The sequence below is a fragment of the Calliopsis andreniformis genome, chromosome 10 (assembly GCF_051401765.1).
Source record: "Calliopsis andreniformis isolate RMS-2024a chromosome 10, iyCalAndr_principal, whole genome shotgun sequence".
NCBI lineage: Eukaryota > Metazoa > Arthropoda > Insecta > Hymenoptera > Andrenidae > Calliopsis > Calliopsis andreniformis.
The window spans coordinates 18225528-18251057 of record NC_135071.1 but is presented as its reverse complement, the minus strand read 5'-3'; the positions used below and the strand labels follow the sequence as shown (position 1 = coordinate 18251057).

Sequence of the window (25530 nt, the reverse complement as noted above, 5' to 3'; positions counted from 1 at the left end):
GGATATTAATGATAAAAAAGATGAGGGAGGTTGCTGCAAACGTATAGATATAATTCATTGTAAAATCCCCCTTTTCCAAGAGAACGTCTGGCTGGTTGCCCGGTCCTATGGAAAATAAAGCAGAAAACACAGGTATATGAGAGTGATCATATTTACCGGAACGTTGAGCCTTCTTTTTCGATTTTAATGTAGCAAAGACTATGGGCACAGCAATGAGTAGGCAAACAGAGGCGGAAACAGTGATGATAATGACGATGATGTAGGAAGAATTAATCTCGCTGGATGTCACGTCGGTAGGTGGTGCCTCGCCTGTAAGCCAAGCCAATACGCCCCATCACCGAATTGTTATTCATGCAACGCTCCGCTAATGTTAGTTGTACTATTCACCGCGCGATCGATTATTATCCTCTAGCGCGAGATCTCATTAGCGCTTCTAAGTACATCAGCAATGGTAATCTTTCGGCTGGACTCTGCCATCCAGTCACAGTATTAAACAGTCAATTTGCGATGCTTGCTGATTAAATGCTGTTTCCTCCGTTAATGTGTATTTCGATTACACTGTTAATGGACACTCGGTTGTTGTTGTTGTTGTTATAGTGTTTCCGATGAAATGCGAATTCAGTGGGAGGAGGTCGAGATGATCGAAGCGTAAATATGGCATCATGTTGATAATGTTGATGTCAATACAAAATGACAATGGCTGGATGGATCCCTTTTTATTTCAATCGTTCTTTGACGAGTTCTTGCCCAAAATGCTGCCTCACTGGAGAGCCACTTTAGAATTTTCGGTATTCTCAGGTCGAAGTAACGAAATTTTCTTTATTTTTCAGTGGATAATTCAACCCTGAAGTGGCTCTTATATGAAGAAACATTCACTACGAAATTACTAAATATTTCTATAAGCCGACTACTAATATTTAAATCTAAATGCAAACTACAGTCCATTCTAAACAGTCGTTTCTATGCACCTTCTAAACCATTCTATCCACCAGAAATCTTGAATATTCCCGACGAAACGTGGCAAGTAACGTCTTCAACAATTTACTTTACTTTATATTGTTAGGGGACAAGTTTCCTTGTCATTGCAACGATTTAATGTTAGGGCGAGGTGGTAGTCTGAGAATGACAAAGTAGAACTGGGAGCAATTGTAATATTATTAAAATACGAGAAGCAATGTAAATGTCCTAATACCTGGACATTTGAGATGTCAAATGTCCCAATAAGTGGACAACCTGTTTAGATATTTTTGTACGTAATGTCCACGCTGAAGCAAACCACCTGAATATCTCCTTTATTTTTAATGACATGAAAATCGTCCATGACATAATTTGAGTGGTTTCGAAGGAGAAATATCATGGAAGAACATCTGCTGTGTACAATCATTTTTCTTAGTTTCTTAAAATTTAATAAAAACAGAGGAGATACTTAGGTAGCTTGCTTCAGCTTGGACACCCTGTATTATCTATTTTCTATTCTAACTAGACTTCATCTGCTCCCAGCTGTACCATTACGCTCTAAAGAAGCCTCCTAACACATAGCATGAAATATTGCTTAAAATTGAATCTGAAGACTTACGTAGCGTCTGCACTTTGACCAGGTCTGGCAAGAAGCCGCTATCCCCTTTCTCGTTGATGGCTTTCACGCTGAACACATAGTAGGTGCCCAGGGAGAGTCCCGTGATCGTTGTTTTATATTCCCCGGGGGAGACGTCCAGATAGTGGTAGCGGTTCTCGTAATCGAGAGCCTCTCTCCAACGTATCTGGTAAGACGTCGTTAAGCCCCCTTCGAACCCTCTTTTCCACATCAGAGTGACGGAGTCGTGAGTGACATTGTAAACCTCCAGATCAGTGGGCTTCTCTGGCGGCGATGTCACATCCAAGTGTATGATGTCCGTCGACTGTCCCATCTTGTTCGTCGCTCGGCACTCGTATTTCCCGTAATCGTGGGACGTCACACGGACAATGGTCAGCGTCGACTCGGAAACTAATTCGCTTAACTGTGGAGGAAGACGAAGGAGAGCACGATGAGCAGGTCGCATAACGAGATCCCTTTTTCTCTGCTAACTACTTTCGAACAACTCCCGACGTCCCCTTATTTTTCAAGCCGCGTAAGCTCCTTTAAACAACTATTCAACTTAGCTCACGTTTGCCCTGAATAAGTATCATTCTAGCCTATTAGAAAACTTTATTTTTCAAGCCGCGTAAGCTACTTTAAACAACTATGCAACTTAGCTCACGTCTGCTATAATAAGTATCATTCTAGGCTATTAAAAAACTCACGTCAGTGTGCGCGATGCTGTACTTATGATCCGTGATGTTAGGTAGCAAAGTTTTCCCATTGAACGTCCAAGTGAACCTCGGCAGAGGGGAGCCGCGTGCTTTGCAAAACAGGTGCACGTTTATTCCCTTGTTCGCGGCCGCTCTTCTGGTCAGCGGCGTGTTCATCATTTGCGGTTTGACTGCAGGCGAAATTAATACATTATCGATTGGAATTGTATTGCTTAAATTGCTGTAATGGTATTCTATCGATCGACGTACAATTAGTGATGAACAGGATTGGTTCAGAGGTGACGTTCCCGATGCCATTATTGACTTTGCATTGGTACTCGCCAACGTCCTCTTGATCAGGATTCTCGATGTGCAGATAAGAAGTTTTGTTGATAAAAGAGGTAGAATATCGTCCAGAGAGTTCCGAGTTCGAGCCAACTTTCTGCCACGTAACGTACTCGTCCCCTATAGGACTGCCATCTACCTCGCAGAACAACTTTGCCTCGATCCTTGGTGGGTACACTATTCCTGACGCGGAAGTTCGTTTAATTTTTGCGGAATCTGAAACACATAACAGGAGATTTCTAATAAATGAAATCGTGAAAAATCTCTCCTCGAAACTAATGCTATTTTGTAAGTATATTAAGAATATACTGCAGCTGTAAAATACAAAGTAATTGCAGAGTATGTACGAAGTAATTGCACTCACACTGGACAGTCAAATTTAATTGGTAGAACGTCGTCCCTTCCTCGTTAGTCGCCTGGCAGATGTAAGTTCCAGCATCATGGCGGTCCAGTTTAGTAATGTTCAGCATAGAGCCACGAACAGATATCCTTCTGTTATTGCTGACAAGTGGCAAACCATCCCTCGTCCATGTGTATTTTATGTCGTTAGGATTCCCCGTGGCCAAGACAGAGATCATAAAGGGTTCACCCTCCATTCCTATTAGCTCATGAGGGTCTAAGGGGGAGAATATCGGCTTATCTGCAATTGAATACAATTTTTCAATTCACTTCCAATTTCCCTTTTCGAATCAGTGCTTCGCTAGAGCCTCGATCATATTAGTCATGTTACTTGAGTTCAAGTGGTTTGGAGTAAAGTAACTTGACCAGTCTGAACGAGCCTCAAGGACATAGTTCATGCTTCTTGAACGAAAAAAATCGATCCTAATTTCTGAAAAGAAGATCTCGAAATGGTTATTGGCTACTGATATTTGTATGCTCACATAAAACGTCGAGCGTAGTGGCGTCGTGGATGGCCCTCTCCATCTGATTGTTCTTCGCCTGGCAAGTGTACACCTCTCCGTTCATTTCTTCCGTGACGTCCAGCGTGAGCTCCACGAATGACAGAAATCCACCATGTAAGCCGGGCTTAGTGCCATTTTTGGTGCCCTGTACGGGGATCCCACCCTTCCACCATGACATCTCCGCTGCAGGGTTGCTGCTGCTCGATTCACAAATGATACGACCTTCCTGACCCGCGTGGAGGTCTTGGGGCTCGCGAGTGATCTTCACTTTTTCGGGTGGAACTGGAGCAGAAAAGGTAAATGCGATCGTGAAGCGATTAAGAGCAATATCAAAGACAATTTTTCGTTGGGAGGAAAATGTTTGAAAAAAAATGGGAAATAAAAGGGGCGTGTTATTGTATTCTTCTTTTTACTTGTTTTTTGCTTCTTTTTTGTATTGGAGTATAAATAAATGATAAATTGATTAATATTGAGGGCTTTTGATAATGTCTATTTATATGAGAATGATTTCTATAGCACAGAATTATGATAAATGCATCTTCTAGTTTTATTTTAGGAATAAAACAAGAATGCTGACACAATTTTGCGTGATTTGATGCAACTTACAGTTCACTTTTAGCACGAGAAATTTGAGCAAAGGAATTTCAGTGGCGGAATTGGCTGCTTCGCATCGAATGCGCGCGTTATTGTCAGACGCATTCACAAGCATCGTCAACTCGCTGGAAACTGCATGGTCTCGCGTTCTCATGCTTCCTAATACCTGAAACAGGAGGTATACATGTTGACGAATAAATATGATGTGCCTTTTACCATATGCTGAAGCTGATAACAATATTAAGAGAACTAAATATTAACAGAGTGGGATTTTGGTACGTGAACGATACACTTTGAAGGATTTTAATTTTAAAGAAAAGATTTTTTTATATAATTCTGCGACCTTTTATCTGATTACTTATCTACTTTATAATATTTTTATTTAGCCTGCAAGATTAGCAAAACTGTCAGAAATACTTTTCAATATACTCAAATGCAGAATTTTGGATGATAATCATGGCTAAGGAAACCGAGAATTTTTTAATGTAAATATACTTAGCGGGTAAGAGAAAGTCTAATCTTGTAAGCGTATTCCCTGCCCCTAAAGTAGGTTCTAAGATATAAGACTTCAAAGAGAAGCATTTAATCCTCGTATTTAAGTCCTTCTTGGACCCAAGCTTTGCTGTTTGCCAGTATTCTTAAGGCAACGTTTATCTTAGAGCGAAAATGCACTTTTTAGCAGTATTCAATGAAACATTAAAGGACGATGCATTGATACATCTCGTTTCATTCCAAATATGAAAAGCAGAAGTTGAAACACTCAGAAAATATCTAAAATTACTAAGCTACACATAATGTACATTTTATTACACCTTTCCCAGCACTAAACGCTCTCGATAACACAATAACATACACTTCCAGTTCACTAACCTTCTTATCATTCTTGTACCAAGTCAAAGTGGCCAGGGGATTTCCCGAGGTAGCAGTGCACATCAATCTTAGCACCGTGCCAGCATCAATCGTTGTCCCTTCTTCGTAGCCAGTAATACTAAGCTTCGACGGTGGATCTGAGAACAAACAATCCCAAAAGATCCCATCAGAATCACTTTAAACGCCCCGCAAGACCTCACAGCCGCCAACCAAAAAAATAAGACTCGAGACTATTCGACTACAGGAAGAAACTCAATCAGACACGAAGAAGCAAAGCTCGTCTCGCATACTGAAAGACCTTCCAAGCAAGACAGGAACTAATTCCGACGCAAGTTCGAATTACACGGAGGCTTCGAGGCTACTCAGAGTTAGGTGGGTTTCGAATTCGCAGAAACCAACATAAACCGAGGCGATACGGGGCAGCGTGAAGTCTATTCAGCTCGCTCGGGATTAGTTTCATATTAATCCATGCCCATCGTTCAGATTGTGCCCTAGATTAAGTCTAAACTCGCGTTCATTCGGCTAATTGCCTCCGTCTACTTACAAATCACGTTTATGGTGTGCGTCCTGACGACGTTCTCCGTCAGCTTCACGTTCGACGCGTCGCAGATTACCACGATGCTTCTGCTCGCCTGATTGATGGTGAACGTCACGTTCGACGAGGTGATCCAGCCACCCTGAGGCGCTGGCTCTGTCCTCGAGGCGTTGCTCTCGAAATTTCGACCACCCACTGTCCATTTTATATCCGCTGGCGGGTTCGAGTTCTCCGTGGTGCAAGTGATCACCACTTGTTCGTCCGCTTTCGCCTCTGTTGGCCCGGTGATCGTCACTCCTGATGGCGCGACTGGAAATGATCGCAGTTTGTTTAGGGCGTGCAGTTTGTCTCCCACGTCTGGGAGAGCATGATTTAGATTCTTTAAATTTTATGGGATGTTCGAGTGTCTGGATGTTTCTGAACGTGGACGAGAGTCGACAGATCTACTATATGGGCAGAATCTTGTGTGTAGAATTTAGGAGAGGACACTTTTTGGGGAGGAATGAGCTTTTGTTTTTGCACTGGTTTAAGAGAGTTGGGAAGTCGAGATAAGGGATATGGATCAGTTGCTGAATAGGTACAGGTGTCTGGACAGTAGAGTTAATTGGATTTGGACAAGTCCAGGAACACCATATTTTGAGATATTTAATAACCAAGGGTGAAAAAGCTCTGTGTTTTTTATGTATCTACACATCAGAGCTAGAGGGTGTTAAGTTAATATATCTTCAATTTTTCAAATTTCTAAAGTCTTCTAATAGGTATTTGCTAATGAGGTTCTGAACGAAAAGGAATTTTACTATGATAAGGATTAATCATTTTTTTTTTTAAGACTCATTAAAAAGTAACAGCTACACTTGAGACACTCGCCTCATTAAAGTCCAGATATAGTATTCAATTACTGGGGCGCAATTCAAGTGTTGGGATACGTATTTTTAAGTTTTCCAGTTAGTGAGACGTTGAAAGCGCCTAGGTATTGGGGCGCTTTCCTTATTAAAGTATCCTTTTTAAATAAATGAAACGAAGTACTCACAAAGTACAGTAAGGTCCACGTGAGCCTCCATGGGTTCCACGCTCATGATGTTGGACACCTCGCACCTGTACTTCGCGTTGTTGTCCTGCGCCTTGGCGATGATCGACAACACGCTCTCCGAGAAGCTGCCCTCGGTTCGGTAGACAGTGTTGACCAGCTCGTTGTTTCTGTACCAAACGATCTGCGCTGGCGGATTTCCGCCGCGCGAACGACAAGTCAGCTCCAGCTGTTGTCCACGTTTCACCGTCTCTCCCTCGGTGTATCCCTCGATGTAGGGCGTGCTAGGCGAATCTGAAAATTATTCGATCACAAAGGCGTTGAAGACCAGCGAAGAAGCTCTGACACCTCTGTTCTTCTGGTAATGGAAAAACTTTCTTAATAAAAGTTTCCCTCACGGAAGGGTGAGGGGGGCCACGAATGTGAAACACGATGCGGCTGGCATTAATACCAGTTGATTGGCGTGTGACAGTTAATTAATGCAACTGAACGAACCGAACATAATTAGTAGTTATATAATTTTTGACGTTGGTAACTGGATAGGTAACTGGTGAAGCGACATGGGAGGCTGGAAACTTGGCAATTTTCAAACTTTTTACTTACAGAAAACCGAGAGCTTGATGGAGGCCCTCAGGGGCATATCGATGGGTATTGCAGGGTGGTTCGCCTCGCAAGTGTAGTCCATATCGTTATCGTCTGGGGTGGGAACGATGGTAATGGAACCATGGGTGTCGTATTTGAGCAATTCCTTTTTACTTTCTCCAGGCTTCTGGAGTTCCTTGTCTGTAACATCGCCGAAAGGATTCTTTAGATAAAAACGCCTGCTTTTAATGGAAATAAAAATTCTGTAGCAGTTCGAACTAAAGGTATTATTTCAAGCAGAAGTAAAACGTCCAAACCGTTTCACACTCGCCGTGTCCCAGAAAAATATTCATCGTTGGTATTCTCGCGCGAAATTTTCACAACGCGAAATTATGGAATATCAGTCGGACAAAAATTGATCAATATCGGCCGACAGTTTTCAGCGTTTCCATCCGCGCAAAATACGCTCCCTGCAACGACGTTTACCCACCCATATCGGGGAATTTATTTTAAAGAAATTCGATGCTCGTGACGTCAGCGTGTTTCGGTAATATTTATTCAGGCCGCTCTCTCGATCATTCGCGAATAAAGCGGCGGCAGTGGCCGTCGTTGTTAAACCGTTGAATCATCTTCGAACGAGGGCAGACAGGCTTTTACCCAAAGTAGCGATGCCTCTTTATTTCATTGCAGAAGTCGCGACTTCCGCAAACGACGTCGGTCAGTGCCGCCATTAAAGTGGGGAATGCAGTCGACGATGAGGAACATTTCATTCGTGATAAAACCGCCCAGATTTTTATGCTTTAGTGCAGAGTGTTTGACGACAGGTGTCGGAAATTTCGGAGGGTAATTCTACAAGCTACAATAAAACGAAAACCAGGAATAAAGAAGTTGCATGTGAGGTTTGGTTCTAGAGTTATTAAAATGTCTGAGATTCTAGTGAAGTCTGTCTGATTTTGAACTTATTCTACTGATTTTCCTGTATCTGTATTATGACTGACTTATTCTACTGATTATTCGGTGTCGGACTCAATACCGACTTATTCTACTGATTTCTCTGTGCCTGACTTTGGACCGAGCTATTCTACTGATTTTTCTACGCCTGGCAGAGCTTTTGTACTGACTTCTTCACGTCTGACTCAGGCCTGGTCTACTCCACTGATTTAGCTGTATCAGACACGGGACTTATTCTACTAATTTCTCTGTAATTGATCCCGCTGCTTGACCTCGCTATTGCAGACTTGCAGTAGAATAAGTCTCATGTCAAACGCATTGCCCACAAATTTCAGGCATTTCGTCAACGATTAATCACTCAAATGTAGCCTCGAAAATTTTCTGATTTTTCATTTCCTTCTGATTTTTATAATTGCAAATACTGTATTTCGGGCAGTGGAGCAGGATGTGATCAACGATTCATTTACTACCTTTCCGACCCCTTTAAGCTACGTCAACATTTTGTCCTTTCACCGCCGTCCGATGGCACAGTCAGATTTCATTTGCGCATTAACGATTCGCGTAAACGCGTAAGCCCGCTCGTCATCCGGAATTTAATTAATGCGGTGAGAATTTCAATTATAAGTTCGACACGGCTCGATGTAAATTTCCGCAAGCGTGGAAAATGGTTTCCCTTAAAAACTCGGACGGCAGCTCTCGCGCGCAACATTAATCGAGAATTATTTTAACGGTTTGCTGTTCTTGAATTAAAGCGTCGCCCTTTTGTCCAGAGCGCCATCGAAACGCGGCACCGTAAGTCATTCGCGATTGCAATCGGGGGCTCTTTTTTCTGCAAATTTGAAATTACAAACGGCGAGTTCGCGGCACGTGGAATAATTGGGAACAACGGGATTTTCCCCTGAATAGAGAATAATACGTGAAATTGAGAAAATGGAAAGTCATTCTTTCGAAGAAGCAGAGGAAAAAATTCACCTGAGTCGTAATTTTTTCAGTCTCTTTACACTCCTAACTATTTTTAGATTTAAACGATGAATATGGGAATTAAATGAATCCTGGAAAATGAGTTCTCGCGTAAGGAAAATCCTTGCCCCTTTTTTCCTTATCAGAAGTCGTTCTCTTTATGGTTCGAGAGTGTCGGAGGAATCGAAGACAGGAAAATTATAATACTTTAAGGACGTCACACAGCGAGCTGCGTCGAGCCCTCATCTTTTCAGGGACATCATCTTCTCGCGAAGTTTCGAGCGAAATGAGAATCACTCGATCAAAGCGAAAGGGTTTCGAATAAATTTCCCCCATTCTTTGAAGATTACAAAGTCTGCTGGTTGAAGGTTCGGGTAGAATCTCTTGATATGCTGCTGAAGAGACGTCTTCGACGAAAGAGGGACGATACCTCCCTTTTTCGGCGCGCTCCTCTTTTATTTCTGGCTTTTAATCAACAGCGGGGAAATCAATATTTCAGAAGGGCCCAGTGGAAGCTGCACTCGCAACTTCCAGGATATGCATTAATTATCCTTCCAAGAACGTGATGGCGCGACGTCTCTGGCCGATATTAATTTATTTTAACGTTATCTTTGTCTGATTAATTGATGCGTGTCAGGAAATTTCCAGTGTCTTATCAAGAGTCTGTCACATCATGTATTTAACGTTGATTCTGTAACCATTTCTCACTTATTAATTTATATCACTGGGGAAAATTAATTGTCGTCTGAAGGACTCACGAAAGTCTAGATACGCTCGACAGATAGAAACTGATTTTCACTATGATTTCGGTAATTATTAATACATACTTTTGTTCTATGGGAAGAAAACTTTATTCAGAGTGAATATTTGCTAACGTAATAATTATTTTTAAGTATCCCCCACACGAGGTAATTCGAAATCATCAGCTCTATTACGCAAGTTGAGTACGCATTGAAAGAGAGGGGTGATATAACTAAAATTAATGAGACACAGTTAAATTGTGACGCTGGCGAGTCTTGAGTTTATGATACAACACGTCGATAACATCAAGAGCCCTTTCTCAAGCACAGGTCTACGCTTTTTATCTTCAGTTTGTTAATAAAAATGGCACAACAGGAATCCCACGCCATTTCTGAAATTCCAAATCCTGTCGATAAAAGCCGTAACCATTTCCCGAAAATGCGAGAGGAAGCCTGCGATATCGACTAATTATCGCTCATTAAAAATAAATGATTTTCCCCCGACTCGAATAAATGAATTCCAGAGCGGACAAAGGATTCCAGCAAAAGTGCATAAATAAGTCCATTATTCATTATCTAATTCTGCTCGGGATCGATTATCCGAATAACGATCGGCCACTTCCTGTCCCAGCGTCACGTAACCGAGGGCCAATAACACACCGATAATAGACGAGGAACGAAGATTGGCCGAGGTAATTGCGTATCGTTGAACGGAAATAGAGACAACGCGGTGGCAATCAGGGAACTGCTCGCGCCGACTTAGAAAATGATGAGTTTCGGAATTCACCGCGGCGGAAACGTGTGGAAACGACAGAGGCGGGTAAACTTGCGTGTGCACATAGCTAGAAGTAGAGCAACTCGCGGGACTTAGTTGTAAACTAGTCGTAAACCGCCGAAATTTTGCCTCAAAGTGTGAAATCCGATTTGGACGAGGCTGGTATGCGCGGGAACGTGCCATTCGGATTCGTCTTTCACATCCAGGAGCGCGAGAACTTCCCTCTGCATCGAGCACCACCTAAGATTTAATTAAGCGTAAGCTTTTTACAAATAATTCAATTTTATCAGACAAACTATGTACGCTGTCGCTGAGAAGTTGGAAGCGTATTGAGATTCCAAGATGAATCTGTTTCTGATTAAATCGAGATTTAAAAAATACTAGAAATTATTATTTCAATTTAGAGGAAAGGAAAATATAGAGGGAACTTTTCCTTGTTTCGACTTATTCTTTATAGAATGACTTGTACAAGATGAATCTTACCAGCTTTATTAAAATTAAATTTGTAGAGTGCTGATATGTGTTTGTATGTACACGTAGAAATACACTGATTCGATCAGCCCTGTCAATTTAACCTGACAGCTTTTTAACAATATCACTTATTCTTATTTGGTGAAGCGAGATTGAAATTGTCAATTAACTGCGATGTTCATTTTGCACAAACTTTCTTCAGAAAAAATTACAAATGCTCCCTCTATATCTTTCTTTGCTTTATATATTTAAATAAAAAGAGGGTGAATTGTTTCAAAAAATAGACAGCCGCAGAAAGTCATAGACGAATGGTGAAGAAATTTCGTCTACTAATAATAAATGATGTTTTCGCCAGAAAGTCTAATCAAATTCTTGCTCTAAACTACCACAAAGGTGCAAAAGATAGAATCGACGATCAGCTGGGCACACAGAGGGGATACAATGGATATCTCCGACCGATTTCCGTGAGATTAATATGATTCACTTTGGATATTCCTTTTGTTGAACAGCTCGGAGGGATTCGTGCACTCGACAGAAAAATTTCAATCCCATTTGTCCCGATCGAGTGACAGCGGGGTACAAACGCGTCCCGAATTTTCCTATTTTCTCCGCGTGTTTGCATGATGATAGTTGATTTTTAATTTTTCAAGGAATTCCATTCCGTCGTGACAGGAGCATTCGTCGCAACGCTACAGCCAATCTTCGCGGTGAAAATTATTTTCCATTCCGTCCGTGACGAAATACATTTCCCCCTGCAACTCGTGCAGCCGACATTTTCGCTTGTCTTGCTTCCTCTAATTCCTCATGTTAATAAATCAAGCTTGGGTCTCTCGGTGGTAAAACGAATATACGAGAATCTCGTTATTTCTTCATTATTTATTCAGCGAATGTTCATCGAATTTTTCTGTATATTTTATCTTTAATTATAGACAGGTGTCTATATGCATTAGATTAATAACACCTTGGTATTATTCTAGATGTCTCGTTGGATTTGTCACGGTAACATGGACTCTAAATAAAGATTTCTCTACGATGCAGCGGGTAATGGCGAGTCTGAGGGTTGTTCCAGTTGTTTTCGGGATTTAATTAATTTTATGCCGACTGTTTGATTAAGTTTGGGAAAGTTCTTTGAGAATGCTCGGACGGCATCGAAGCATTTCTGTTATTAAACTTTAAATGTAGTTTTTGGTTCCAGTTTCTAATTATGGTGATGCTGTTCATAAGAAGGGACGGTGGAAATCGATTCGACGATTGCAGTGTAAGATACCGAATGTTTGGAAGTGAGTGCAAGAATTTTTTTAAGTGTAAAGAAAATGGGTCTTAAAAAAGTTTAAAAATAAAGTTTCTATTTTAAAAAATCTGAAGAATGTCACATATGGTAGAGAAACAATGAAGAAGTAGGTGATTTATAGTAACTGGATCAAAAATTCATCGTCTGATCGCGCACGTTCTATCTCTACTTGTCGCGGTATAACCTGTTCAGTAGTATAGATCAACCATATTTGCGTCTAGTTCATAAAATCACCTGAAATACGTACTTTTAAAAAACTATTTCGAAGAGAACCACTCACTTTTTGCAGAGTATTACAAAATATAAGATTCCACATAAAAATTTATGTATACCGCAAGTGCACATTGATGAGACAGAAAGATAGCTCATAAATCTATTCAATATTGTCACCTGTCTTTTCTATTCCCTCTTGGTGTAATATCCCACATTGGTAAAATACCTCAGCACTATTAACTCCAAATAAACTGCAAAATAGAAAACAAAAGCGGCCAGCACTCGTCGGATCGTTTTACTAAACGCTCCCGTCTCACGCGTGTCCGTTTCGCGTCCCTTTCACCGAGCCCCTAACGCGACACCAACTAGGACCCTCGACGAGTCTCGGTGAACAAAAGTCTGAACGAAATTCAGGTCGCGCGACGGCCTCGGCTTTGAAGCGTCGCTTAAACTTCCCATCGACTTCTCCCGGACGTTTTTTGTCAGAGTGGCCACTTACTTTGCTGGATTTGATCAAAGAACACGAACATGTCCTGCGGGCCGAAAGATCCATGTCATCGTTTCCCTTTCCCGCCTCGTTACATCCCTCCCCCGCTTGGAACGGTTGCTTTTGTGCAGGTGTCCCGGGGACACTTGTTCGCCCGTCTATTCCCAAAACCTTTCAGTTTCGCCACCCTCCGTTTTTCCAACGAGGCAGGCACCTACAGCATTCTCCCGAGCGGAACGTGTTTGCATACTCGCTCAGAGTGGCGTAGGAAAGACTCGGGGAAAGTTGAGGTGTGATGTGTTGGGCAAACTTTATGGTGGTGAAGGGGTCCTGGTGTTGCTGTCTCTTTTAAGGGTTTCTCGATTAGAAATATCGTATGTACTTGTGCGATAGGACTTAATAAATCATTTTCTCCTGAATTTATAAATAGTTCTTTGTTCCCCTTACAAAATCTTCTATTTTGAATTATGTCATTTTAAAATAAAAATATTTCAGGGGAGATTCTAGGCACCAAAGTGAGATGAAAATAATTATCGTTACTTTGGTGTTCTATAAAAGCATGTAAATTTGTAGGTCTCGTATTATGGTAATTATCAGTTAAAGTTCTCTTTGGGAAAATGTCCTGCCTCAGTTTTGTCAAAAGCGGCGAAAGGCGTCGCCAGTCTCTCGCTCCCCCGTACCTCAGATCATTTTTCCGCTCGGTTTAATATTTGAACGTCCGCCATTCTGTTCCCGGCGCAGTGTTTTTTGAAGGCACACTAGAGAATAACTTAATAGAGTGTCTTAGTTGCTCCATTATATCCTTTCCAACAATGCACCTCACTGCCGTGCTCGCCCCATATTCCCTTCCTTTCCGTGCCGCTTCAACATAGTTAACGTTTCATGTTCTCCTGGGTCGTAACCATGGTTTGCTGTACTTATTCCAGCAGCGGCGCCGCTGAAAGTTTTATCTGTGGTCGTGACGGGGCCACGCCAAGATCTTTCCTTCCTAATACGGCCGCATTCCTCGTTTCAAGGAAAAATGGAGCCGCCTTTTTTGGTAACTACTTTGTTCGCGGTTTCCTCTTCATGCTGTTTGATCTTGTTTAGGGGATGTTGAAGAATTTCTGGACGAAAAGAGATGTTTTTTAATCCTTGCGGTATCGAGATGGAATTATTTGAGAACTACATTATGATCGAAATTAATTTTTCAAATTTTTAAATTTTCGAATCTTTAAACTTTCAAATTTTCATATTTTTAAACTGTTAAAATTTTAAACTTTCAAATTTTCAAATATTCAAATCTTCAAAATTTTAAATTTACGAATTTTCGAATTTTCAAAGTCTTCTCGACATCCAATTCCCATGAATGAGTATTTAAATTCTGACTACCGTATCTTCCTACGACAGGGGTTAATAATTTTTTTCTCCGTAGTCAGACAAATGCATCTATCCGTCTATCACTCATAACCGAGAACGGAAGAGAATTGGCTGGCACATGAACCAGGCAATGGAAGCGTTCATATTTCCCCTCGTTCAGTACTTGACAAACCATAAACCATTTAGCATTCCTAAATCTCGCCATTAACGATCTCCAGCGATGGCAAGCTTCCCGCCCCCCGCTGTCCCCTTGTCCAGATAAAAATCCTAAAAGTCGATTCGGCAGCCATCGAGGCTCATAAAATAAAACCACCCCCTAACTTCACGAGCCATCGCATTTGCATCCGTATCGTCGGCCAGGCCAACGATGCTTTCGATATCGTTGATCAATAATCGTCACGGATCGCCTACCGTCAGCCTCTCAATATTTATTCCCCTCTCGTCCAGGTCCACCCACCCTTTCCTCCTCCTCCTCCTCCTCCTCCTCCTCCTCCCCCACCAGCGGTCCAGCGTCTGAAGTATCGCGAACGAAGGGATAAACAGATCCTTCGGGCCGATTGAGCCCGCGATGGAGGGCCACGCTCGACGGGATTTAAATAAAGATAACGAGCTGGTTCGCGACGAACGACTTCTGTTTCATATTCATTAATTATTATGTGGACTTGGCCGAGGAAGCCAGCCGAAGGCCACCAACGCTTTCGCTCGCCATCGGCGCTTCTCCTTCCCTCCCCCTTACGTCCAGGCTATTACTTCTGCTTCCGTGATGCCCGTCCTTTATAACATTTCCCTTTCCCGCAGCGTTTCCCTTTATCTCGAGCTGCGTACACTTTAGAGCGGGATCAATGACGGGCTCGGCGATTTTACTTCTGAAAATTGCTCCCTCGCCTCCTTCCTGTGTACAGAGCGTTCCAGGTGGCGAGAGCGGGGGACTTTTGTTGGTATAGGTGATAGAATTGAGGAGAAGTACGATTTATAGAGGATTAATTGATATTTTGTGTGAGAGGCGATGTTATAAATATTGAGGGTTATTATTACTGAAGTACTCAACATTAGCAGGAAAAATAACATGTCAGTGTAATTTCTGAGTATATTGAATTTGAGGCGTGTCTGACTAGGCATGGTCCGTTTCCACTTGGAATGCTAAATTTACGTATGTTCCTCTCTAGTGATATAGATCAATCATATTTCGTTCTATCTAATGTCAACCTTAAAGTGATCGCTAAATTTTCTTCCCAAGATTTTTTTAATTCCTCCTACAGTTTTTTTAGCTAAATAAGAAAACAGATAAGCATATAGGTATCACTTTCTCAATGTTGTTTTTCCTGAGGATTCAAAAAACAGTCAGTATTTTCTTTCATCTTGTCAACAGTAGTAAAGATGTTCAAGTTGCAAGTGGAACACCCCTTATATCGAGGATGGAATCAACCACCCCCTCCCCCTGTCCCCTTTCTTTTCCTTCTATTCCCGTTCGATTCGAATCGTGTGTTCTTCCATCGAGTCTACCCCTGCCATTCCAGCAGGTCGGGACGAGACTTTAATTGTCAGTAAAAATGGATTAAGGAGAATTAGGTTCGGGGAAGGTCTGGTTGAATCGACGCGCGGAATCCACTTGGAGCGCTGCTTTTGTCTCTGATCGATTAACCGGTGTTCAACGGGATCAACGCGGAGGAATTTCTGCTTCGATTTTAAGGGAAACAGTGGTCTCTCGAATCGCTGGCGGTTTGAGAGGATTTCTTGGAAATTTTAGCTCGACTCCGTGCGAAACGGGTCGATTGGAAAATTCTGTCACGTTTCTATTTCCTGTTATCGAATTTTCTTTTCTAATTCGAGCATCTTCCGTCTATAGGTTTTTTTCGTCGATTCTTACAATCGTCAGGGACCTACAGTCAATAATAGAGTTTGAAATATTAATAAACTGAAGTTGTTAGTGATTCTATTCTGCGGTTCTGTAATTTTTCTACTCTATAAAAAGAAAATAATTATCAATGGAAGGATTTGTATTGCAAGAACAATAAGCATTCAAGCACTACCGCAGGCTACAACTGCTCCAATTTGTGTTATTGTCCTGCCACACAATGCCCTGTTTTTGAAGTTTATTAAAAAATATCGTATAGACTTTCGTGACCTGTGTGAATGCGATACTTTTTTTTTCATCACAGTTTCCAATCTAAACTTCCCCTTCGTCAGACCCAACAAAAATCTATTTTACTCTCACTCGTTTGACATTTTTCCTTCCCTTGGAACAACGTCGACAGTAATTTTGATAGATACGAGATATCCAAACGATTCAAACTTTCTTTGTTTCCCTTAAATTGGATGCAGTAATGAAGGGGTGAATCTTTTTTAAGAAACTTCGACTCCCTTTCGCTTAGCTTCTGTTAACGTGAGTTCGTTAATCCACGCTGTCCTTCGAGACGGAAATAAAATTTACTTTGTAATCCACGGTCACGGTAAACAAAGATTAATCATAGCTCGAGGAGACTACACAAGGGGAGACTTAATTTCGACAAGAAAACTCATCTGTCTCGTTTCGTGTCCCTAGCATCAGCCACCGTCAATTACTTCTGCTCGATCTATCTTGTCGAGTCTAGAGCTCGGCTTCTCTTTGTTTCTTTCTCTACGATTGTCAGCATTTTTGCAATAAAACGTACAATTAAATTGCAGACTTTCTTCTTGTTACCTCGTCAACTCCATCCTTCCTCTCATCAATTTGAAACAAAACTTAGAACACGAACGAGAAGAACTTCTTTCGCGAATCAAATTAAAATTCCCAAAATTAGGAGAATTATAACGTGCTCTAAATTTGTATACTTTCTACTGTAAGTACGAGATAGGTTCAAAAATTAGAAGCTCCATTCAAGCGTAGCCCTGAGCTTTCGGGCAACCTTTCTCCCGCTTTGGAAGCTCGGAATACATTTGCAAAATTCATTTACATAATGTGGGAGTAATCGTAAATAAAGACTGGGAAGAGAACTCTATGCAGGTCTTCTTTATGCAAACAGGTTTCGCAGGATAAGACTCGATATAAATTGTCCCCTTTAAGATAAGAACTCCGATGCTCGTCGATTCTTATCACGGCGATAAGAACGATCGGGGGTGGCGCGATAATACTCCGTCGAGTTCAGGGGTGAAGCGATGAATTTACTTACCACCCTCGATGGAGATCGGTGTGATGATCGTGTCGCCCCCCTTGATTTGCACGTTTCCGCGATACCAGACGATCGAGGCAGCAGGTTTCGCTGATCGAACGATGCATTCCAGTCGTCTCGATTCCCCGACTTTCACTTCAATCTTTTCCTTGTTCGGGTGATTGCTGATTTCCACTTTCTGTGGGGGCGCTGCAACAGAAATATGAAGTCTTGGTTAGTGCAATTGTGAGGATTTATTTAAGTTTGACTAAAAAAAATGCCACTTTATATCTGAATTTAAGGCTACAAAGCAGGATTTTCATTTTTATCTACTTTTATCTAGAATTTATACTTTTAATAGAAAAAGGTGAGAAGAAGTTGATTTTAGGAACGTATTTCTCGCTATAAACTCGTTCGCGAGTCGCCCTTAAAATGAAAACACTGTAGTTATTGCTATATTTGAGAAGTCTTTTTTAACCTACTTTCCAGCAAGTAGTAAGTATAAGTTTCTAAGCAAACGGCGACTTTTTCCATTTTTCAGAGGCGCGCTGGGAAGTCGAAGACTAGAATAATTAAAAATTCAAGCGTTTCTTTTATTTAACAAGCTATTTATAACCTCAGAGACGTTGTTATGCATCTCAAAAGCCTGGGGTCGAGCTGGAAAGGTAATTATCTAGAAACCTTTCCGTGTCGCTCTAATTTCTCTAAGCAGAGAAGAAAGAAGGATCGCGTGCTCTAGCATATTTCACTTGTTAATGTACCCGATAATCGATACCTTGTTAAATAAGTGAACAAAAAGAGTCTTTTTCGTCGTGTTACATTATTAATACACAGTTTCTGATATGCACGCAGACGGCGCGCTTAAATATTAGACAACCAGTTAATTTTCCACCTTCACCTTACGTAATCCCATTATAACCATTTTCAAACAACGACATTTCAAACGCTCAGGGTACCAGAATTAGAATATTACTGTATCAGAAAATGATCCAATAAAACAGAAATAGTAACAAAAGAAAAATATACCTACGAACAGTCTGTTCAAAAAGCCATATATAAATTATCTCGTTACAAGAACTCAGAAGCACAGTTCCACTCAACAGAGCAGAGACTCCACTCGTTTTCCCATTTTCCAAAATTTTCCTTCTCCTCGCACTCCTCTGCCATTGTAACCAGTTCCAGGGGTTGCCTTCACTCTCAATTTCCCTTTTTTCGCCCGCAGCCTCTCGAAGGGAGCGATGTAACGAGCGCCAAACACGAGTCACGCGAAGAGTTCTCAAAAAATCAGCTCACGTTACTCTGAATCCCTGGCGCGGTCTCGCGGTGCAAAAAGGAAGGGAAGAAAATACAAACGCATTGACCGGGAAGCTTCGTAGCAGCGGTTATTTGCCACTTCATTTGGCCGAGGCAACTGTGCCTCCGATCGGTTCAGCGGCGCGGCGGATCGTCGAAGAAGAGGAGTTTCTATCTACGAAGTCGGCTATCGATATTGGAAAATACGTTTTCGACCAACAGCCACTGCTCCCGAGCGATACAGCGAATAGGAGTAGCTCTTCATTCACGAGTCTCTTATACGTGGGATTCTTCATGCGTGCAACGACCCGTCCGCGTATTAGGGGGTAGGAAATTAGCTCTAGACTTTCTCTACAGCAAAGGGGGTGGATTCTACTCTTCACCTGTATCTGTTGCTGATCGACGAGGATCTAGTCTCTAATGGCGCGATGAAGAAGCTTGCACTCTGTTCACTAGCTTTAGTGCTACGCTTCTTTTTTTATTTAAGCGTTTCGTGTCATTTTTGGAAAACGTCAGTATGGTGGATTTTTGGAAATTTTAAAGCAGGACTTTAATTTTAGAACTTTGCTTTCATGGGAGTATTTTGAATTTTTGAATTTTTGAATTTTCCAATTTTCGAATTTTCGAATTTTTGAATTTTTGAATTTTTGAATATTTGAATATTTGAATATTTGAATATTTGAATATTTGAATATTTGAATATTTGAATATTTGAATCTTCTGAGTCTTCTGAGTCTTCTGAGTCTTCTGAGTCTTCTGAGTCTTCTGAGTCTTCTGAGTCTTCTGAGTCTTCTGAGTCTTCTGAGTCTTCTGAGTCTTCTGAATTTTTGTCCAATATAAAGTGTCGATAACTAAGTCAGTATCTACCTTTCTCAAAGACAACTATTAAATACCAAAAACCATCCCCAAACAGCGCACCGTCTTGCTAGCTCGAACAGCAATGACTTCCTGCTTCCCTTCGACTAAACGATGTTATCCCTCCCCAGCTTCCTCTGCGGAAATTTATCGCATTACAGTTCTAATTCCCCAACGAATGTCGGGCGTAGGGTATCGATAATGGCCAAGAGCGATATATACTTGTCGGCAAAAAAATACAAGCGGAGGTCGTCGCGAGGAAACCGCGCAGGAAAAATAAAGATCCTCCCTCTTCTCTCAGTCAGTCGGTTTTTCCTTCCTCGATTCCCCCTAATCTGCACGCCCGAGACAGACAGACAATTTCAACAGATAAAAACGAACGTAGACGAATGTTCCAAGCCCCCCTCGGAGGGGAAAGAAACACAGGGTGGTTCGATGGGGTGAGGGGTTGCAACGTGACGTTTCAGCGGCGAGAATTACGCGGGCAAGGTAAAGGTATTCAGCGAATAATAGGCGCCATATTTCCTTTGGCTGTCCACCGCGATAACGGCATTACCAGACGATGTTTCCCATTCCCTCGGATCCGCGTGCCTTCGCCACTTAAACGGGGAGTGCTTCTTTCACCCGTTTCCTAATTTCTTCCTTGCCTCCCCACACTCCGAGCCTTTTATCCCTTCCGCCCCCGCAATATTCGCGTTACCGCTGCACCCTCATCTGCATCCTGTCTCTCCCTTTCTTCGCGACGCCTTTGCCGCTTCCTACCGCTTGCAAATTAGGTTTCTTTGTGGATGTTTATAACCTCGGGTTTCGTGGCTCCTCGCCTTCAAGTTTGGACGAGCCCGCGGCTAACGAGAGAGGCGGGTACAGGCTCGGGGGTTGAGGTCGCTGAGAACATGTCACTGTTTCATTTAGCGAGCTTGGGATTAGGGAGACCGAGTTCGTGTCGATTTAGGTTTCTGAGTAGAAGAAGGAAGAATTTCTAACTATTCATAGGGTTATACGAAGATATAGCAGGGATATTGGAACTTCCAAGTATTCACGAATTGAGATGTTTAAGAATACAGGAATTCAGAAGTCCAGGAATCCTGAATTCAAGGAGAACAAAATGTCCCAGGGGTCCTAAGAGTTTAAGGAGTCCAAGAAGTTCAAGAAATTCAAGGACTTTAAGGAGTCCTAGGAGTCCTAGGAGTCCTAGGAGTCCCAGGAGTCCCAGGAGTCCAAAGAATTCAAAGAGTTCAAGGAGTCCCAGGAGTCCAAAGAATTCAAAGAGTTCAAGGAGTCCAAAGAATTCAAAGAGTGCAAGGAGTCCAAGAAGTCCAATGACTTCAAAGAGTCCAAGAAGCTTAAGGGGGCCAAAGAATCCAAAGAATCCACAGAATCCACAGAATCCAGAGTCCAAAGTGTCCAAAAAATCAGAAATCCACGGAACCAGAAACTGAAGGGTCCATAAATCCCACCCATTTAATCCAAAGAAAAGACATTCCACAAATCACTCCTACCCCAAAACCCTCACCCACACAAAACCCCCTCTCCTCCTTCCCTCGCTCCCCAAGCATCCCCGAAAATTCTTATCAAATCCGAAACGCAGAATCACCACAGAAGAGTAAACAGAAACGGAGGCAAGGGAGCGTCGAATAAAGGATGCGTCGCGGATTGGCCCGGGCTAAACGCGAACGTGGATGAAGCAATTCGCATTCCTTTCACCCGGAAGCCAGCCTTCCCCTCGTTACTCCGTCCCGCCTGTCACCCCATCCGACGCAGGGGGGCGAGAGCAACGAAATTGAACGTGATTTCGCGGCGCGTGTCGCGCACCACCGCCTATTTTACATTTTCTAGAACAGTGAGCCGGAAGTCCAGCAATATCGTCGGATCGTGGGATTGCTGGGACGCAGGCGAAGCTTGGAAACAGAGGCGCAGGGGATAGTCGACGAGGGTGGGTTCACGTGTTGCGTTGCAGGCTCGTAGAACGCGTCGAGGACGACTGCTAGGGGCTGGGGGTAAGGGGAGCAGAGTTGTTCCAGGGTTTAGCGATAATTGAATGAGCGAATGCTGCATCGTCGCGGGATTTCAAACCGTATCGAGTGTACGAGCGCCTGAAAAGTTGTTCGTTCTGTTTGAGCGATGCCGAAGGGGTGGCCTCGCGTCATGGATGCTGGAGGGGAGACCTCCTCGGGGTTCGACTGCCGCCCAACGGGAGAAAACTAATTATTTTCTTTATGGCAAGAGTCACCAACCTCTCCTTAGAGAGCAGAGTCAGACTGTTGCCAGAGACAGGGGAGCCTGTTTGTCCGAGACGACTGATTCCCTTCCTGAGGGTTGCTCAGTCGTCAGCTTCGTTCATGGGAAATCGAATTTTCTGGCTGAGCGTGCCCGACACGGAGGGAGTCGTTCCTGTCACTCGAGTGATGATGTTTGAAGATTTCATTGCACAGGGTCCAGGGAGAGTTCATGACACTGGCTTGATCTTTTGACGAAAGTATTGCGGGTGAGAATAATTTTAGTCGGTGGGGATGAACGAGCCTTTGAGTGTTTGATGAGACGAGTATAGCCTGAAGAGCGATTGGCAGAGTTAGAGAAGAGAGAAGAGATCCTCGATTTTTGAATGAATATTCAAATTTCTGAGCATTCAAACATTTACATATGCAAATTCTTAGACAAGCAAATTTACAAACTTTCAAATACTAAACACATCAATCTTAAAATACTCGAATACAGAAATTTTCTGATCTTCAAATCTTCAGATACCTAAATCCTAAAAAATTCGAATATGCTCGAGTATCTAAATTGCACTTAATGCAACGTACACGGTGCATGCTCCTGCCTTCACCCAGCAAAGTGCGATAAGTACACTCTCCACTACAGGTGGTTAACAGTGAAATAAATATCTCTGGTATCCATCCAAGGTAACTAGGATTCCCCTTATTTTTCCCTCATACTCCCTTTAATCGGTGCAAGAGCACGCTCTCCTAAATAATGCAAAGTGTCCCTGAATAATGCATACGAGCTGGTGCACTCAGGGACAGGCGAACGGGCGCAAGTAACGCATTAACAACCGGCGTTAGAGGCGCACTGTGCACGCGGCCCTGACGTTAAACCGTGCAGAACAACGGCAAAACGCTCTTCGTGAAACTAGGCCGCGAGAAGTTTCTCGGTTTTCCACGCGAGGGGACCGTTTCTTCGCGCGAGCAGCTGGCGAACACCGCGTGTTCCGCCGCTGAAATAAGACGATCGCGAGGGGAGCAACTTTGTTTTAGGGGGAGTGTCTATTTTTGAACTGGCTCGACGAGGAAAGTGCAGCGGGGTCCTCGGTTTTTCCCCCGTTCCCTTTTTTTCAACCACCTTTGTTTCGCCCCGATAAGTTCGCGAGGGCGGTGAAAACACTTGGGAAACGATTTCAGGACGTTCAGATGGTATTTTTCTTTTTTTTTTTTTTATTGAGATTTCGAGCGTGGAAATTATGTTAAGCCTTGATTTATGAGAAATTTCTTAATTTATTTAGGATAAGAAAAACATAGGTTTGTTTTTTTTTTGAGGGATTAAGAGGTGACTTTTGAGACGGAGAAAATCAGTGAGGTTATTTTACAAATGATGATTCGGCGATTCAGAACCTTCAATCGCGATAACAATTGTTCCTCTTATCTCCTTTTAGCGAGAGTGCAATTGTATTATATGCAAGTGCATCGATGCAGTCCCAAAATAAAATATTGACATGCAAAAAGGATTTCATTGAATTGTGTTTGAACTATATTCAATAATACCCTTTCCCGCGTCTCTGTATTTTATTTCGAAAGGTGCAGTGATGCATTTGGAAGTGCAATTGCATTACTGTTGAGAGATAAGAGGGGCAGCTGTTTTGATGGAATTTTATATCCATGTGAAATCCTGCTGCAAAAGTTGAAATGCTTTATCGTCTATTATATTTAGCTTAATCTTCTTTCGGTTTTTACCTATTAGTTTTTATCTCAGCAAACACCATTCATCTCTATCTATCTTTTCGAACCATCATTCCTGATTCAAATATTCCTGCTAACCGAATGCAAAAAACGCAGGAAAATTAATTATATTAAAACTCAAAATCTCTATGCATATAATACAATGTTTAGTGAATATATCGTGGCATTCAAAATGCTAAATAACCTTTCACCAACTTCAATAATTTCCTTCCTGAAGAGGTCAAGCAACTTCATATAGGTATCCAAGAACGAATTAGTTATCACAGTAGAATAGTCTCTTCACCGAGCAATTTAATCAATACCAAAATAGCTCACAGAAGACAAAAAGAGTTCAAAACACTCTACACACAGCCAAGTCACACAAGCAACCATTTTTGCATCGCGAATCGGCCTTCTATGCGGATTTCTGTTATGAATATTTAAAAGAGCCGAGTTCTTATTCGGTTGCTCTGTCTCTCAACCATTCTGCGCTCACCTCGTTGCTACTTATAACCCTTAAAGGGCTGTAGAGGGAATGGGAGGGGCGAAATTGCAAATCAGGGGATCTCGAATCGCCTGGAAAATCGAATCACCGTGGAAATTGCCGCGCCTTTCATGCGGCAAGTGCCTCGATATTTATTAAACAATTTACCGCTAAGCGGCTGCACGGTCGCGTCGAGACAATGGCTTTCCACCAACCAGCTTTCTGACAAATCCTCCTCGTCGACAACCGCCGGACGATATCGCGAATTTCCCGCAGAAGGACCTTCTTTTTTCCCTCTCCATAATCCCCTTCAAATATTTTTAATCGCCGTGCAAGTTACGGTATTAAAACAGGCGGCGATTATTCCGTATTTATAAACTTGCAGAGAGGAACCTCCAGCAGGAGAACAATGGCCACGTAGTCATGATTGTTTTCCGCATAGTTTCGAACCCGAAAGGAGCCAGCACAGAAAACGAATTCCTCTTTTCTAATTACGATCTCTTCAAAGTGGAGTCGCAGCGTTTTAGAGAGAACTGGGACATTCGAGTACAAGATCTGATTTCGTCTTTTATGGCCTGGTTTATGTTTGATGAAGTGAGGTGCTTGGAAGTTGTTACAGGGGAATCAAATATTTTGGTTGATTGGTGAATGATTAATGGCATCGAAGATGCACTTTAAGTGTGTTCTTAGGAAGTCTGAGGATTTTAATTTTACTTCAATTTTAGATCACTATAAAAAAAATATGGAGTATGTAAGGTGTCAAAAGCTTTAAGGGGAGACTCTATATAGATGATAAAATAAGGAGGAGATCAAGAATTATTGATTGTTTGAGGTACATCTAATCTGGGCGAGAAGTATGTCTGACTTGTCTTATATTACTGACTTATACTACTTATACTACTTATACCACTTATACTACTGACGAAAAAAAATCGTAGAGCATTCACTAAGGGTTTGTCTGAAAGGGAAGGGTTCCAACTTTGATTTTCCCTAAAGAGTAGTCGCGAAAAAAATTTATTAGGTTTCTGAGAGTCGTCTGAAGTTGGAAAACATTTGGTGAAAAACTACCCTCCTTTTCTCGGCGCGTCAACGAGTAAAGAATTTTTTTCGGAAAAAATCTATTCCGGAGTGTCAAAGTAGAGGCTTTGCCTTTTCAAAGGAGACCAGACTCATTACCCTACGATTTTTTTTGACGAAGTTACAGCAGCTCAAAGATTGACAATTTTTTGATCCTCTGGGCCGCTGCATGATTCTAAGCCAGGCGTCTCATTTTTCATTGAGAACGCTATAACTCGGCGAAAAAAAATCGTAGAGTTCTCGCTAAGGTCTCATATGAAAGGGAAGGGTTCCAACTTTAATTTCTCTCTAGGAAAAGTCGCGAAAAAAATTTACCCAGTTCCTGACAGTCGTCTAAAGTTGAAAAACATTTGGCGGAAAACCACCTCTTCCCCATCGGCGTGTCATGGGG

At 42.2% G+C, this 25530-nt stretch overlaps 1 protein-coding gene across 1 annotated transcript in view; it reads right to left on the bottom strand.

Moving 5' to 3' along the window:
* The window catches only part of Sns (sticks and stones), a 330519-nt gene that overhangs the window by 2723 nt on the left and 302266 nt on the right, over positions 1-25530 (bottom strand). The window contains exons 4-15 of the mRNA XM_076386724.1: positions 17520-17708; positions 7145-7324; positions 6545-6835; positions 5524-5823; positions 4980-5116; positions 4122-4275; positions 3495-3797; positions 2978-3253; positions 2539-2829; positions 2281-2459; positions 1577-1997; positions 157-309 (exon numbers count right to left, since the gene is read on the bottom strand). Coding sequence (XP_076242839.1) covers positions 157-309; positions 1577-1997; positions 2281-2459; positions 2539-2829; positions 2978-3253; positions 3495-3797; positions 4122-4275; positions 4980-5116; positions 5524-5823; positions 6545-6835; positions 7145-7324; positions 17520-17708 — 2874 coding nt within the window. The remainder of the gene's footprint in view (positions 1-156; positions 310-1576; positions 1998-2280; positions 2460-2538; positions 2830-2977; positions 3254-3494; positions 3798-4121; positions 4276-4979; positions 5117-5523; positions 5824-6544; positions 6836-7144; positions 7325-17519; positions 17709-25530) is intronic.